This window comes from Ovis canadensis, chromosome 8 (genome assembly GCF_042477335.2).
Source record: "Ovis canadensis isolate MfBH-ARS-UI-01 breed Bighorn chromosome 8, ARS-UI_OviCan_v2, whole genome shotgun sequence".
Taxonomy (NCBI): domain Eukaryota; kingdom Metazoa; phylum Chordata; class Mammalia; order Artiodactyla; family Bovidae; genus Ovis; species Ovis canadensis.
This window is the reverse complement of record NC_091252.1, coordinates 79,981,922-79,998,764: the sequence shown is the minus strand read 5'-3', so window position 1 is coordinate 79,998,764 and position 16,843 is coordinate 79,981,922. Positions and strand designations below refer to the sequence as shown.

Genomic DNA, 16,843 nt, shown 5'->3' with positions numbered 1-16,843 from the left:
CCAATTTCTGACAAAAGTAATAAGAAAGTACGAACATAGTTTACATAAAACAAAACAATGATCAAAAATACAATAGCTAACTTAAAAAATATACAGAAGCTCATTCAATGGTTTAGGATGACGTAGTATTTGAAATTTGCAACTGTTAAACAAGTTGCCTTCTCAAAGTGTACTTAAATCCACCTGTCCAAACAAAATTCAGTTCTTCATGTTTAACTATAGTATATGAAGATTCAGGGATATGGGGGATATTTTACCATGAGATGTGTTTCTCACAGTAGTTTCTAAAATGTGTTTTAATTTTTTAATTGATAAATAAGAACTATAAAGAGATGAACAGTTTTTAATGAATCTACTAAAAGATTATTTTAAACTTTTTAAAAATCTACTGACATTTATGTAAAATTAATTGCCCATTTAGTATTAAGACCACAAGTACCTCAGAGGTAACAGGTCTTAATGAATGTAGTTTTTGCTATTATTTCCTCCAAACAGTTCACTAGTCCTTTACAAAACACAAGATTTTGTCAATTACAAAATCAAATAGGCACTAAAATAGTACTTGCTCCTGATTCTGAAACAAAATGTAATTAAGCAATTCACTTCAACAGCTTCTACAGTCAGTCACTAAGAAAAGGAATCTTTGCTTGATAAGAACCCTGAAAGACTAGATTTTAGAGCCAGAGAAACAGTAGAATAGTCTGACACCAGAGATCCTCATTTTCAATCACTCAGTTACCTTACAGAGCTTCTGATACCGAGGAGAAGAAACTGCCATCCTTTGTAAACGATGTAACAAAACCACAACTTTCTGCAGAGACGTTCTCACCACAGCCATCATTTTAAGTTTACCACACTTCTGCAGACACCTCAGAATTTGCATTATAAATGAAGAGCAATGATCATTTCCTCCCAGTCACTGGACAATGATTTGCCAGTTCTCTGAGCATGCTCGTTTTCAGGAAAGCATTTGAAAAATACAGGGGACTTAGGTGCTAGGCAGAAGGAGGCTGGTATTCCTTCAACTTCTTCTCAATTTAAAAAACATGCACAAACGCCACCCAGAAAGCCCCCAGCAGATGCACACAGCCAGGACTTGCTCAGCCCAGCACGGCCAGACAATGAGGCAAGTTGTTGGGCAGCCAAACGCTGCCTGCTGCTGGGAGAGGACAGCACTCAGTAGCCAAAAAGGATATTAAGTGAAACATTAAAGCTGCAGATACAAAGCAGATATCCCCGGGGAACAGAGATTCAACACATCACCAAGATGCATGCCTTGTAGCAGGTTTATATTAAGCGATCCAGTGGCATTCACTCTCTCACTTTAAAGAAAGATGCGTTCGCTACCCGACTAAACGCAGCTCTGGCTGTGTTCTATGGGATGAGTGAATAGAGCCCATGACAAATCTCGAGCAGAACAGAAGGGGACCTGACTCAAAGGATATCAGCCCAGACGTTAAGTGTTAATAAATCCCCTCCACGCAGGTCTCAGAACAAGACCATCTGAAACAAAACAAAAAATACATGCAGGGGACTTTACCTAAGATCCCCTAAAAGCAGAGTCGTCCACAGGCTCTCAGATGCCTGCTTAGCTAAGAGGAAAGCCATCAGAAATCAGATTTCTAATGTCAGGTTAAGACTCCCCTAATTACACAGTAAGGTTAATAAAAAAACAAAACAAAACAAAATCTGTAATTGACTACTAACATTCAAATTACCACATTTCCCCTTAGTATCTTCATGATCTTGTTTTATTTGCCACAAAGCTGTTTTAATTTTAGAAGTAAGAAATGTAAGACATGATGTGTATGTCACACAGACAGAAGCACCCAGTACAGAATTTTGAGGTCTTATGTTTATGTGTATATATTTCAGATGCATTTTCTAAATACTTCAGCTTTTGAATACCACAGTAAATATCAACTGAGGTAAAGTACTGTTAGGTAATAAGCAAAATAACCCAGAATGATTCCATGACCAGGTTAAAGGGCACAACCAGAAATAGAAGCCAGACGTTTCTCATTATGTCCTGCTCAAATTAATAACCTGGGTAAGTCTGCATTTTCACCTTTCTGCATCACTGTCATAATTCTTTAAAAGAAAGGCAGCATTTAAAAATATTCGTTTCTTATCTTTTACTTTGTCTGCCTTCTTAATCCTTCATTTTAGCATGATTTAAAGCCCTAAAGTGGGTCTTAGAGGGTTGCGTTTATCAAGCAGCATTTTTTTGAGTTTCTGTTTGTCTATTTTTTCCCAGCAGCTGTATACTGAGAACCTATACTGCCTCCTTCTGGAGAGTCTAACATCAAAATATCTATACAAAGCCCAACTCGGAAGAGGTCATCAAAGAATGAGGTGATTAAAACTAGCAATTTTTTAGGCAAATATATAGAAACAGGAAGTAGATTAGTAATTATTTGAGGGTCAGAGAATTGGCAACAGAGGATTGATAGCCAAGGGGTATAGGGTTTCTTTTTGAGGTGATGAAAATGTTTTAATTTGATTATGATAAAGGTTGCATAGCTCTGTGAATACAGTAAAAACAATTCAATTATACAACTTAAAGGGATGAAACAGAAGGATTGTAGGGTATGTGGAATGTTAAAAAGCTGTTATAAAAAATGAAGTTGTAATTCCTGTCCCTGAACCAACAGGTGAAGCTTCTACAGTACAGGTAATACTCCCTAAACACCAGAGAGCTGGGTAACAGACAAGATCTGAAATGATCTAAACAACCAAAGCCTACGCCTATGGTAAAGAGGATACAAATTAGGCTGAAAGAGAACACAGGAAACAAAAACAGAATAATCCCAAATCATATATTATTAGAGAGTAGAAACAGCAACCCCAGAAAGGCACAGGGCAACAGAATTTTACTCAGGAAAGAATCAAAGCATGTTAATTAATTGGTACTGATGAAATTTAAAGCTTATATTTTGAAATATAATTAAGGTGACGATAATAATATCTTAGAATACAGGCAGGAAAATTAAAGAGTAAATGCATTTGAATTAATAGACAAACTGGCTTTCATTCAAAAGCGAAAAAAAAAAGTTTGTGCATCTTTGGTCAAGTTCTCTCATTTGAATACAGATCCACAGTGACAACTGTGTGCCAGGCATCTTGTCCTGAACATTCCTCAGATGCCTCATTTCCCTGCAGTCCAAATGGAACTCACCATCATACTCTGCACTAACTTGCACTGCTTCCCTGACTTTTTCTTTTCCTGTCATCCCCAATCTCAGATTCTGACACCATCTATCAGTTCTTTGTCCATAACCCTTTCCCCGCCCTTAGTCTACTCATACTATCAAGTCATTAGGTCTCTTCACCCATACTGCCTCATTTCTAGTCATTTTTATCCCTGACCAGATGGCTGCAGTATCCTGTTTGGCTGTCAGTCTTGCCCAATTCAAACACATTCTCAGTTAGATTCCTGCAAAATAAAGTCCCACTGTATCACTCTCTTGCTTAATATTCTCTAAAGACTTCTCTTCGCTGCCACCAGGTTAAAATATGAAATACTTGGCAAGTCATACAAGACTCTCTATGATCTGGACCACTCAGCTCTCCAAGAGCTTTCGTCTCCAAAAAGATCAGGTTTTCTCTTACCAACAGTTCTCCGCTGAGGAGAAAAACCTAACTGCTGTGCAGCAGGGCAATGAAACATAAATTCATAAGCCCAAGTGATCATTTATTCTTATCAGAAGTGGTATGTATCATGGCATACTCCCAGAAATTAATCTTCATCTTGCCATGTGCTTCCAAACTATGCTTTATCAAAAATTACCCAAATTCACCTTAAACCAAATACAGAATAAATTTCTTCACCTTCATGAAATAGTCCCATGGCCTTGCATCCCACTATGTTAAGACACAAAGCAAGTACAACTAGAAAATATGTCACGTAAGCAGTTCTACATACAGCCCTGGTACACAGAGCACACACTTGCCGAGGTCCTTATTCCATCGTTTTGTGAACACATGTCCTCCACCACCATCAGCACACCAACAGAACATGAGTTTTATAACTCTTAAGTGCTTTCCCTCATCCTTTTTCTTCAACAAATATCTTTCCATTTCCAAATAAGTTTTCATTTGTAACTGCCTGTTCACTCACACAAAAGGAGAGTCATTAAAAACAAAACTCCAAAGGAAAATTAAAATTCTATTGCATAAGAAATACTAAGCTAATGGTACTAAGTCTAAAAATCATCTACCTATAAGGTTCCCAAAGCAAAAAGCAAAGCCATCGATTTTCTTTTTTTAATAAAGTGAAGGGAATGTTTTAAAATTAAGAGCATTTAACAAAGAAGCAAGGGAGTGAAAACTCATGCAAACTACCATAATATGAAACATCCAAACCATAAATAAATGAATGTGCTTATCTTTAGGTAGAGAGATGTTAATACGGTTTTAATAAATGCCCTCTTTATTATTTCTTATGAGACAAAATAGATTATTTTAGCAACATTAAATTAGTTTCAAGAAGCATTTAGCATTCATGTTATAATGTATAACAGTAACCTCTTTAGTCAGTAACCTCTTTTTCCTGACGCTGGTTGCCATAAGACAAGTAGTCCTGTGTTAGTTATTTTTATTCAAAAAGACTTTAAACATCTCTATTTATATGTATTTTTTCCACAATTTGAATAATTCATTAAATATTGAGAAGAATTTTTGGCTATGTGAAAATATATCCCAGGATAAAATGTATTTAAAGACATTATTAAACTCCAAAATAGGTCTGTGTTTTACTGGTGCTCATCATCAAGGTTCACTTCAAGCCTCCTTTGTTCATTGTGTAAAAGTGTTACCTTCTTAAACGCACAACCTGCGTATGTTTGAGTTTAACATCATTATATAAATTGAGTATCCGTGAGCATTATTGGGTCAGACTTATCATTAAATCATAAAAAAATAATATATTCTAGCATACAGCCACATTCAGAGCTCTCCATAACCCTCTAAACATGAGATGATAGCTAAATATCTTATCAATTAACATGTATAGTGACTTCATAGGACTCCAGAGGGTAAGACAAAACACACACAAAAAGAACAGATTTATCTTCAACATTTGCCTGCTCATTCTCATTATCAAGACCCAAGGGTATTATGTAATGAATCAATGAATAAAATATAAGAAGTAATGTAAGTAAACAGACTTTTGTTGAATTAATCTTGAGAATTCAACCATCAAACACTCTAATAGTCACTATGCATGGGAATAAGTTATTAATAAGTCTATTCCAAAAGGGTCTTTTTAAAAATTTTATAACTTTTTGATGATAATAATTTCAAACAGAGAAAATTTGTAAGAATCAGAATTGTTCCAAGAAAGTTTCTGGACCCTTCATCCAGACCCAAATATCTGTAAACATTCTGATGTTTTGAGGGAAAAGATTTTCTAAGAAAGGACTCGAAAAAGGTCATCACACTGTATTTCATAATGATGATGTTTTAGGGCCCAAGGGCAGCTGTCAGTATTTACTTAGAATTTCCACACAGAGCTCTGCATAGGCAACAGTGCAGAATAATGTGATCTCTGCCCTTGAAGAACCACATGATCAACTAGGAGAGGAGGAGACAGGCATCAGATGACAATGGATCATGAGTTCACAAGCATCAGAAATAATACCTGTCAAAATGTTGTGAGAATGACACAGCACAAAGAAGTAATCAGATGTAAAACTCTGGTAAACAAGTAGACTCCTCCAATGAAGCTGGTTTAAGACTGAATTCTAAGTGAGAAGGCCTGTGATTGGCAAGAATAGGTCATTCTTCACAAATAAAATGGGAAATTCAAGGGCACTGAAGAGTTGCACTTAGGGCAGAAAAAAGATTCAGACATGCTTCACAAGATTCCTCAAAAATTCTTTTAAAGGAAAGATTTTGTATTATCATATTTCATATGGAAGAAAATTTGAACCTCAGACTGCATTTACAATTGTAGTTATCAAGCAAAAGACATAAAAGCAATACCTTCAAGCCTAATATTCTTAGTTGTAAACTAAGCCACAGGGCCTTTGCAGCTTTTATATTAAGCATTTACAATAAATGAACAAAGAAACAACTTCATATTAAAAGGAAATGCCCTGCTGTGATTTATGTCTGACCCAGCAATCCCACTTCTGGGCATACACACCGAGGAAACCAGAATTGAAAGAGACACATGTACCCCAATGTTCATCGCAGCACTGTTTATAATAGCCAGGACATGGAAACAACCTAGATGTCCATCAGCAGATGAATGGATAAGAAAGCTGTGGTACATATACACAATGGAGTATTACTCAGCCGTTAAAAAGAATTCATTTGAATCAGTTCTGATGAGATGGATGAAACTGGAGCCGATTATACAGAGTGAAGTAAGCCAGAAAGAAAAACACCAATACAGTATACTAACACATATATATGGAATTTAGGAAGATGGCAATGACGACCCTGTATGCAAGACAGGGAAAGAGACACAGATGTGTATAACGGACTTTTGGATTCAGAGGGAGAGGGAGAGGGTGGGATGATTTGGGAGAATCACATTCTAACATGTATACTATCATGTGAATTGAATCGCCAGTCTATGTCTGACGCAGGATGCAGCATGCTTGGGGCTGGTGCATGGGGATGACCCAGAAAGATGTTCTGGGGAGGGAGGTGGGAGGGGGGTTCATGTTTGGGAATGCATGTAAGAATTAAAGATTTTAAAATTTAAAAAATAAAAAACTAAAATTTAAAAAAAAAAAGAAAGAAACAAGGAAAATCTCAAATAAGCAACCTAACCTACCACCTAAATGAATTTGAAAAAAAAAAAAAAAAGACCAAAAATTTCCAGAGTCAGCAGAAGGAAGGAAATATTAAAACTCAGAGAGGAAATAAATAAAGTAGAAATTAAAAAAATAGAAAGGATCAATAAAATCAAGAACTGGTTTGTAAAAAAAAAAATAAATAAAATAAAAAAAAAATAAAAGGAAATGCCCTGATAAATCAGGTCTCAATAAGGCTAACTGTAATAGGGCTTAAGATGACAGAAAATAGAATAGTTATGAGCTTATAAGTCTAAATGAATAATTATCACTTCCATAAAACAAGGTGTTTTTTTTTTTTTCCTTAATGATTAACTAAGAGTATTTCATAGACCTCACTTCTGGAAACCAACTATTCACAGAGGAGTATGGATTTCATAACTGAAGAAGGTGATAGCCTCACCTGTAAACTGTAATAAATGTTGCATGTAGATGGATCAAAAGAGGATGGCAAAAATTAAAATAGAAGGCACAGTTTCCCATGCACTTGCCTGTATCTGCTGTGTGAGTTCTCTGGCCAGGACAGTGTCCTGAAGGGCATTCTCCCGCTGAGAGGCATCCGCAAGCACATTAACTGTGGTTTCTGCTTCTTGTATCCACTTTAGGAAGTTCTCCAGATCCTTGCGAGAGCTTTGCACTGTCCTTAGCTCAGCCTCCAAGGCACTCTGTCTGTCAGCAATGCTGCAAATAACAAAATGACAGGCACATCTTCATTACTTACAGTGTGACAGGCCACAGCAAGCACATCCTCAAGAAAAATTAACACACAGCCTCTAAGCAACCTTTATTTAAGTACCTAATGTAACTAGAAGATCTGTTTCTATGTGTGTCTTGAATAATCCTTAATAGTAATGTAAATTTTGAGAGGAAGGAGTGGGTGAGAGATATAAATATTAACAAAATAATATCATATCATAAAATAATCATCACATTTTACAACTCGTAATTGTACATTAAGTTAGTCCCCATACATTTTATTCTTCCCTGGTGGTAAAGAATCCACCTGCAATGCAGGAGACCTGAGTTTGATACCTGGGTTGGGAAGAGCCCCTGGAGAAGGGAAGGGCTACCCACTTCAGTATTCTGGTCTGGAGAATTCCATGGACTGTATGGTCCATGAGGTCCCAAAGAGTCGGACATGACTGAGTGACTTCCACCAACACTCAAAAGGTAATATCAATAAATATTCATACACATGACTAAATGAATTCTAGAAAGAAGTAATATCTGAATAAATGGTTAAGATACAAATAAAAAATTTAAAAGACTTACTTTATATATTTTAAACACTTCATATCAATACAAATTGGTTCTTTAAGCTCACATAATAATATTCAGAAGACATCAGACAATCCAGTTTTTATAAAGCATTCATTAAATTTACACCAAAAATTAAAGCATATATCTTGAAGTTGCACGATTTAAGAGATGCACACACCTGTAAACCCAATCTGTAAAACTTCATGTATCTCAAAGCTCCATAAAAAGAAAACAACTTAATTTATGAATGGACACCAACAAGTTCACTCATAAGTATTTAAACTCAAGAGAACTGAATATAAATATCCACACAAAAACTTGTACACAAATCCAGCATTACTTATTTAGAAGGGTCAAATAATAGAATTGACCCAAATATCCATCAATTGAGAGAGGATGTGCTAAACAAAATGTAGTATATTCATCCACAAAATATTATTGCATCATAAAAAGGAATGATATACTGATACATGCTCAATATGGATGGACCTTGAAAGCATTCTGCCAAGTGAAAAAAGCAGATACAAAAGGCCATATATTTTGTGATTTCATGTACATGAAATATTTAAGAGGACCAAATCCATAAAAGGAAAAAATATATTAGTTGTTGAGGAGGACTGGAAGGTAAAAGAAAAAAGAGATTGTCTTGCTAATGGTTGTGGGTTTCTTTGGGGAATGATTAAATGTTCTGAAATTAACAGTGTTGTAATGAAGCACAACAGGGAAAAGATACTAAAAGCCACTTGGTTGTACACTTTAAAAGGGTGAATTTCATGAACTATACCACAATTTAAAAATCAGCACATGTAATAAGATTTTATGTACATATTTTTTCCAACTGTCCATCCACTCATTCATCCATTCATCAGTATCCATCCATCTGTATATACAGACAGAGGGAGAAAGGTCTGGAACACTAACTTAACATTAAAATAGTTCCAGGTGCTGGATTCTAGTGTGGTTTACTTTCCTATTAGAACTTTTCTGCATCCTTTGAATTTACAATAAACAAGCATCTTTCTTACATATCAACAAATGCATTCATTTAAAAAACAGATGAAAAATTTAAATAGACATATCAACATAGAAGATAAATGAATAGCAAAAAAAAAAAATCACATGAAAAGATGCTCAGCATCATTAATCATCAGAAAAAATGTAAACTCAAACCACAATGAGCTATCACTACATAGTAGAATGGCTTTAAGAAAATGACCAAACCAACTCCTGGTAACATTACAAAGTGTAATGACTGCAACTCTCACAGTTGATGGTAGGAGTATAAAATGGTACAGCCATCCTGAAAATGTTTGTCAGTTTTTAATAAGGTTAACCATGCACTTAAAGATATAAGCCAGGAATCTTATTCCCAAGAGAAATGAAAACACATGTCCACACAAAATTTAAATGCAAATGTTCATAGCAGCATTATTCATAATGGTCTAAAGCTGATAATAACTCAAATATCATCAACCCATAAATAGATAAACTGGGGCATATGCACATAATGGAATACTACTGAGCAATAAAAATCTAAATGCTAATGAAGGATGCAACATGGGTGGAACCTCAAATGATTTTGCTAAGTAGAAGAAACCAGACATAAAAGCTACATACTGTGATCCCATTTACATAACATTCTGGAATGTCATCAGCCTCATCTCAACACTTACTTCTGAAAAATCTCCAACAGTGTTTGGCTGCCTACAGAACAAATTGAAATTGCTTTCCTGTAACTAAATAATAATCCTCCATGCTGCTGCTGCTGCTGCTAAGTCGCTTCAGTCGTGTCCGACTCTGTGCGACCCCATAGACGGCAGCCCATCAGGCTCCACTATTCCTGGGATTCTCCAGGCAATAACACTGGAGCGGGTTGCCATTTCCTTCTCCAATGCATGAAAGTGAAAAGTGAAAGTGAAGTCGCTCAGTCGTGTCCAACTCTTAGCGACCTCATGGACTGCAGCCTACCAGGCTCCTCTGTCCACGGGATTTGCCAGGCAAGAGTACTGGAGTGGGGTGTCATTGCCTTCTCCAATAATCCATCACTAATTTACTTTTCCAACTTTACCGTGTAGTTCAGTCCAATGATTCAAATCAAAGTGGGAGGTTCCTTTTCCTCTAGAATATTTGTAATACCATGTCCACATAAAAATTGTATACTCACATAAAAATGTCCTTCTGCAGTGATGAAAGAAATGAAAGATGACATGTTCATGGATCGGAAGAATCAATATAGTGAAAATGAGTATACTACCCAAAGCAATCTATACATTCAATGCAATCCCTATCAATACCATTGGTAAATGGTATTTTTCATAGAACTAGAACACATAATTTCACAATCTGTATGGAAATAGAAAAAACTTCAAATAGCCAAAGCAATCTTGAGAAAGAAGATTGGAACTGGAGGAATCAACCTACCTGACTTCAGACTATACTACAAAGCTACAGTCATCAAGACAGTATGGTACTGGCACAAAGACAGAGCTATAGATCAATGGAACAAAATAGAAAGCCAAGAGATAAATAAATCCATGCACATATGGACACCTTGTCTTTGACAAAGGAAGCAAGAATATACAATGGAGAAAAGATAATCTCTTTAACAAGAGGTGCTGGGAAAACTGGCCAACCACCTGTAAAAGAATGAAACTAGAACACTTTCTAACACCATACACAAAAATAAACTCACAATGGATTAAAGACCTAAATGGAAGACCAGAAACTATAAAACTCCTAGCAGAAAACATAGGCAAAACACTTTCTGACATAAATCACAGCAGGATCCTCTATGACCCACCTCCCAGAATATTGGAAATAAAATCAAAAATAAACAAATGGAAACTAATTAAACTTAAAAACTTTTGCACAAGAAAGGAAACTATATGCAAGTTGAAAAGACAGCCTTAAGAATGGGAGAAAATAATAGCAAATGAAGCAACTGACAAATAATTAATCTTAAAAATATACCAGCAGCTCATGCAGCTCAATGCCAGAAAAATAAACAGCCCAATCAAAAAATGGGCTAAACAGACATTTCTCCAAAGAAGACATACAGATGGCTAACAAACACATGAAAAGATGCTCAACATCACTCATTATCAGAAAAATGCAAATCAAAAGCACAGTGAGGTACCATGTCATGCCAGTCAGAATGGCTGCTATCAAAAAGTCTACAAACAATAAATGCTGGAGAGGGTGCGGAGAAAAAGGAACCCTCTTATACTGTTGGTAAGAATGCAAACTAGTACAGCCACTATGGAGAATAATGTGAAGATTCCTTAAAAAACTGAAAGAGAACTGCCATCTGACCCAGCAATCCCACTGCTGGGCATACGCACCAAGGAAACCAGAATTGAAAGAGACACATATACCTCAATGTTCATCGCAGCACTGTTTACAATAGCTAAGACATGGAAGCAACCTAGGTGTCCATCAGCAGACGAATGGATAAGAAAGCTGTGGTTTTACATATACACAATGGAATATTACTCAACTATTAAAAAGAACACATTTGAATCAGCTCTAATGAGGTGGATGAAACTGGAGCCTATTAAACAGAGTGAAGTCAGTCAGAAAGAAAAACACCAATACAGTACACTAACACATACATATGGAATTTAGAAAGATGGTAAAAACGACCCTATTTGCAAGACAGCAAAAGATATAAAGAACAGACTTTTGGACTCTGTGGGAGAAGGCGAGGGGGAGATGATTTGAGAGAATAGCATTGAAACATGTATATTACCATATGTGAAACAGATCACCAGTCCAAGTTTGATGCATTGAAACATTCAAAGCCAGTGCACTGGGACAACCCTGAGGGATGGGATGGGGAGGGATATGGGAGGCGGGGTTCAGGATGGGGGACACATGTATACCCATGGCTGATTCACATCAATGTATAGCAAAAACAAGCATAATGTTGTAAAGTAATTAGCCTCCAATTAAAATAAATATACTAATTTGAAAAAAATATGTCCTTCTGACTATCTTTACCTATCAAAATCCTTCCAGTCCTTTAAGGGTTAAGGATTACTTCCTCCAAAACATTTCAGTCTAATTAGGTTTCCTTGCCCAGAGTTCATCAAAGGTCAAAACTCCTCGTCAGAAATTTATCACATGTATCCTGAAAAAACCCTTAGACTGTGATCTTATCTCACTCTTACATTTTACTTTAACTATATCATAGAGATTTCTTGTCTTTCTCCCAGTTCCATAAACACACAATAGGCAAAAGCAGTCTTTTGCATCTCCATATTTCTCAGCATCTATTATAGCATTCTGTGTAAGTTGTTCAGTCATGTCTGACTCTTTGTGATCCCATGGACTGTAGTCCACTAGGCACCTCTGTCCATGGAATTCTCCAGGCAAGAATACTGGAGTGGGTAGCCATTTCCTTCTCCACGGCATCTTCATGACGCAGGGATCAAACACAAGTCTCCTGCATTGCAGGCATATTCTCTACCATCTGAGCTACAAGTAAGTCACTATTATAGCATTATAATAGCATGTATAAAATAATGAACATCTTTTTATAATAGGACTTCAAAATTACCTCCCAAATATCACTTTTCAAGAAGCTACAGAGTAAAGGCCTCTAGAATATTCAGTTTGTAAATCCAGAAAGAAGACAATATATTAAGAAGCATAAAAACAAGAAATCCAATGCATGGAGAAGCAAACAGGTCCTCACATTAATGGTGAAAGGAGATCTCAGACAAAGGGTTATGTATTCAAATCAGATCAGATGATGTCTGTCTTCATCATACCACCTGCTCTGTTTCTTGTTTGAGTTTGGCAAAATTAACAAAGAAGACACTCCGGCAAAACAGTCTTGAAAAGTGGACAAACCCAGGTGTTGTTATTATGCGTACACAGGTTAAACTTGCGAAAAGTACTGTAATTTTAACTTATGTGTCATATGTCAAATATGTTGAGGTCTGTACTCTCTTAACATTAGTATGACATTAAAATCAACTTCACATCCTAACAGAAAAAAAAGGACAAAAACAAATAAACAAAAAACTCCATGAGATCCTATGAGGAAAGCACAGAAAACCCCTAGGATAATGGCTGTGCACGAGGCTTTGCAAACTGTCTCCAGAAGAGATGTCTGCAAGAAAAATTATTAGAAGTGATAGACTGCTTAATGTGATTGACCTTGCAGGAAATTGTACTGTCAGGCCATGGAAAATGTGGGAAGACTTAGCAATAGGTGCAAAGAAAACTAAGCATATAAAAACAAGGCAATTATTAATTTCAGGTAAAATAAAGAAACAAAATTATAGTAAATGTCAGTGCTCGGCTGTTAATGATGCTTAGATAGACATAATACTATCAACACTGAATATCTGCTTCTCTAAAAATTCAATGATAAGACGATACAGACACTATGGAAAACAATATGGCAAGTCCTCAAAAAATTAAAAATAGAATTAACATGATCAAGCAAGGAGAGGAAAAATGTTGCCCCTAGGGAGAGGGCTGTGCTGAGTAGTGAGAGATTCACTATAAGTCCCCTACACATGAACCTCAGGTTGCAAACTTTCAAAGATGCACATGCGCATTTACAGGTCTAGTCATGAAAGCTAGTTCACATGCCTGGCATACTTTGTATGTGCGTGCATGCATCCTCTACAAGTGGTTGTTCTTATGTACTTTACTGCACAGTACTGTGCAGAGTATGGTAGTATGGTACCTTTATTTCAAGCCCAGAATGACTGGAAACAAGCATAAAAGCAGCAGTGATACAGCTGGCACTACTGAACTTTTCAAGGTACTGTACAGTAAAATTAAAAGTGTCTGTTTTTTGTGTTTGCTTGTTTTTATGTATTATTTGTGGGAAAAGTATTATAAACCTATTACAATACAGTTCTATATAGCTGATTGGGTTAGTTAGGTACCTACACAAACTTCGTTGGAATTAACAAGCAAATTGAGCTTATGAACATGCTCTCAGAATAGAACTCATTTGTTTGGAGGAAATTACTGTATTATAAATCTTTCAATTTTTAAAGAATTTTTAATCATATGCATATATTTCTTTTTAATCATTAGAAGTTATCCACCAGAATTTGCATGGTTGGTGGTGATAGTGTTTAGTCTTCCACTTAACCCTGCCCATATTTTCAATTATTAAAACATCAGCTAAAAAAAAATACTAGGAATAACCAAATAAAGGCTGCACCAAAAAAAGTATCAGAATTAAAGGAGTACACATGCACAAGTAATCAACCAGGAGCAAATGATTCTAATTTTAAGAACATTCATAAAAAATTTAGTAATTATAAATTTATTAGACTATTCTTATTTTAAGAACACATAAAATTTAGTAGTTATAAAATTTAGTGAAGTCAAACACTTTCATTTTACATAAGTGTCCTACATTCCTAAGAATAAAGATGAACATAGCATGTACCTAACAGGTTATGTGGCAAACAGCTAATGTAAAATCACATCATTATAGATTAGCTCTATTAAATCCTAAGAATGCCCAGACTAGGGAAGAAGGAAGAGGACACAAACATCTAAGAACCTCATGGGTGAAGTGAGAGAGTCTCTATGTAAGAGTCATTTATATACTTAACAAGCATGAAGGACTAGCCTAGCAGGGGAGGTGAAAAGTCTAAAATGATGCTTCAAAGGAAAAGGGAGGTAAGAGGATCATGAGCGCTTGACCTTAGACAGTACTGGATCCACTGAGCTGCATTAATACCAGCAGCACACTCTGTTAACCAGCAGAACATTCTGAATTCAGAAACTAGGGCATTTAGTATAAAACTGTCAAATTATCTACTAGTCATCGGTGGGAAAAGAGATTGTCCTTTAAAAATATTCACTTTGTAGGAAATTGCTGCAAAATAACTTTTAGGCAATGGTTAAGAGACGTCTACTTTGCTGGTTACTAAAGCAAAAAGAACTGAACTGAACTGACAGTAAAAAGAATATAGGTTTTGAATCAAGGCAGATATGGCTCCACCACTGACTAGCTGTAAAAGCTAGGGCAGTGCCCACCTCCTCCCACATAATTTTTATCATCCTTAAAGTCCACTTTAAGGCACTAGGTTTTCCACGGTCTGAGCCTTGCTTACCTCTCCTAAGATTATTTAATCACTCCAAGCCTCATGCTTTATCTACGTCCAAAAAGGAACCGACTAACCCTCAAAGTGGTAGCTATTTCACATTTAGAGCTTTATTTTTTACTTTAAATATCCTTCTTCACGCCTCTCTCCTCCCATTGACTTTTCCCTTTCTGCCTGGTTAATTTCTGCTTCCCTTACAGAACTGGGTGCAGACACCTTCCAAACCTATGGTATCTCATTCCCATAATTTCTCTTATGGTGGTTATAAGCAGGTCATTGCTGCTGTAACGACAAATCACCACAAATACAGTGGCTTAAAAGATTTTCCCTAATTTGGTGAAATACTAGGAAATTAATTTTATTTATAGGATGCAAATGTGCACTTTAATAAATAAATGTCCTGGGAAATTTTTTAAATTCACAAATATCTGGTGTCATATGTTTTTACCATGATCATAATCAACTACTAAAAACAGGGAACATACAGAAAACTAAATTCTGTATACAGAAGTCCAAATTATCTTCATGTTATTATAATAAAAATCACAATCACAGTATTTATATATAGTCTTATTTTTGAAACTAATGTAAGTTTATATGATATTTCTAACAGAGTACAGCTCAAAAGTATCAGTTCTCCACATCACTCATTTCATTCTTTTTTTATAAAAATCTAGAAAAGTTACACTGGACACTACAAAATACTACAAGAATCTTTTACTTATTTTCAAGGAGTTTCACATGATTTATCATAATACCATAAGGCAAAAAAAGTCACTAAAATTAGGCTCAGGAGTATGTATGCACACTATATGACATAGGCTAAGTTACTTTTACTGCCATTTGTACACTGCTCTCAGAAGGAAACCACCTAATTTTACCACCTCTTCCATTTACTAGATATATGCTTTGGGGTAAACCATTCAAATCTCCAATTTTCTATTTCCATCCTTAAAATAATGAGCTTGGCCTAGTTGAGTAAAGGGCCCATGTCAGAATCAGAATCTCTAGGGGTCCTTTGAAAACTACAGAGTCCACCAGAGATGATAAAACCCACTGGAAGAGTTTATCCATTCTCACTCCATCCACAGTCTCAAATTCAGCTTCATGAAGAATCACTGCACGTAAATAAAATGCTACTGATGGGAATGGATATGTGGTGCAGACAGCAAAGAGGTCAGGAAGCACTAATGTGGAAGATTCAGTCCTAACATCACATCCAGCACTGAATTTACACGAGGCCACGATTCTCAATGCAGAGCTTCTATCTGGCACTCCTGGTTGCTACATCTCAAGAAAGATCAGAACAGAGCCGGAGGAAGTTCTGAGAAATGTAAATGAGAGGGTTAAGCAGAAGGAACACTGGCAATGAATCGGAAATAGTTTTAAGTTCAGGAAATTGTGGCTACTAGACAAAGATACAGAAGATTTTGTTTTTAATCTTTCAAAATCCACAAATCATAAAGCATAAAGATAGGCTGAAAATCTAAAAGACACAAGTTTTGATGTTTAGAAGGATAATTTTAGCAGAAATAAAAAGTTTTTGTTCACACAGAAGTAACAGATTATAGAATTCTTTAGAGCAAGAAATGGTACAGAACAAAAGTATAAATAACTTCTCATAAAAGATTTAAGGAATACATGGGTGACAAATTTATAATAGTTCATATTAAAAGGAACTGAGATTTTTTA

At 35.8% G+C, this 16,843-nt stretch overlaps 1 protein-coding gene across 13 annotated transcripts in view; it reads right to left on the bottom strand.

Moving 5' to 3' along the window:
- UTRN (utrophin) overlaps positions 1–16,843 on the bottom strand; it is a 555,792-nt gene that overhangs the window by 247,973 nt on the left and 290,976 nt on the right. For all 13 annotated transcript variants that reach the window (XM_069598624.1, XM_069598629.1, XM_069598632.1 and 10 more), the window contains one exon: positions 7,298–7,487. In XM_069598624.1, the coding sequence (XP_069454725.1) occupies positions 7,298–7,487 (190 nt within the window). The remainder of the gene's footprint in view (positions 1–7,297; positions 7,488–16,843) is intronic.